This window comes from Priapulus caudatus, unplaced genomic scaffold, assembly GCF_000485595.1.
Source record: "Priapulus caudatus unplaced genomic scaffold, Priapulus_caudatus-5.0.1 Scaffold198, whole genome shotgun sequence".
NCBI classification, from domain to species: domain Eukaryota; kingdom Metazoa; phylum Priapulida; class Priapulimorpha; order Priapulimorphida; family Priapulidae; genus Priapulus; species Priapulus caudatus.
The window spans coordinates 397,321-398,536 of NW_014577259.1; the positions used below are offsets into that span (position 1 = coordinate 397,321).

The 1,216-nt window shown below is 41.7% G+C and overlaps 1 protein-coding gene across 1 annotated transcript in view; it reads right to left on the reverse strand.

Moving 5' to 3' along the window:
* Window positions 1-1,091, reverse strand: part of LOC106807169 (ankyrin repeat domain-containing protein 13D-like) — a 6,012-nt gene extending 4,921 nt beyond the window's left edge. Inside the window, exon 1 of the mRNA XM_014809436.1 lies at window positions 880-1,091. Within this exon, the coding sequence (XP_014664922.1) occupies window positions 880-985 (106 nt within the window). The 5' untranslated portion in view covers window positions 986-1,091. The remainder of the gene's footprint in view (window positions 1-879) is intronic.
* Between the last annotated feature and the right edge of the window lie 125 nt (window positions 1,092-1,216).

The following is a 1,216-nucleotide window of genomic DNA, read 5'->3' on the forward strand; positions in this document are numbered from 1 at the left end:
GGCTATCAAGGCTTATGGGCTTTCTAGATTATGGATGTGCCATGAATATGAGAACACTGTGACATCATTGAGGCAGTTCAGGAATCCTCTTGAGGGTCAAAATGTTATCAGACACTTACTCTTCACACGTCAGTGGAAAGCACATTTCATGGTCCTTTCAATAGAGTGATAAAAATGGTAGGTGAGCAGCGTATAAAAGTTTTTCACTCTGTCCGTTAGGCCACGTCCTCAGAAAATGTCTGATGACTGACCTTTCCCCCACTGCCCTTTGACCTGTGACCTCCAATTTGGCACTGATCATGGGTTTCCTGCCCATTACACTATACACCAAATATGAAGAGCATAGGTCGAGCCGTTTAGATTTGTGCCGCAATTCTGCATTTCCTCCCTATACCTTAAGTTAAGGAGTCTTCTTTTACACCTCTTGACCTTTGACCTTTTGACCCCCAGCTTCGACATCCCAACTTGTTTTGACGATACCCCCCCCCGACGTCCCGAATATCGTGGCCGTACGTCGAGCAGTTAAGATTTGTGCCCAACATTTGACGCACGCACGGACGCACACTCATGCGATTCTACAAGCTGCATCTGACTACGTCTGATAAGCTAAAAACTAAGATTTTATTACATTTAACATTCTCAATTCATGAGGTTTAATGCACACAGTACTCACAATATTTTACTCAGGTGTTAGCAATCATATTATATATCCCGTGGGTAGGAAATTTCGCTTTAACAGGATTTTAATTAAAACGTAGATTTTCAATGATGCAGTACCGTGGCTATGCAAAACTTGACTACGGTAAAGTTAAAATTCCCAATAACAGTTTAAATGTTATATTTAGTTGAAAAAAATTGAAACAAAAAGCAGCTACTAACGCGCTCTTGCTCCCTCGGTGAAGCGGTGTGGCTCGCTTTTCGCATTTCCACTCAGGGCAGCAGCTTGGATAACATTCTGAGCTACATGCTGCTGTGCCTCCGTCATAGTGGTCTTTATTGTCAAAATGTTAGAGGTCAAACCCTTCTGCTGCTGCTGATCAATCGCTTCCTGTTCTCTCTGCTTCTCAATTTTCCCTCGGATTTCCTTAAACAATTTCACATTTTTTTAGGCAAAAGATCAACAATCGTTACAATACAATTACAGTCTCTGACCACGCTGGCATCTGGCCATTTAATGCAAAATTTCTAGTAAAACTAATTAATTTTTGCCAACAGG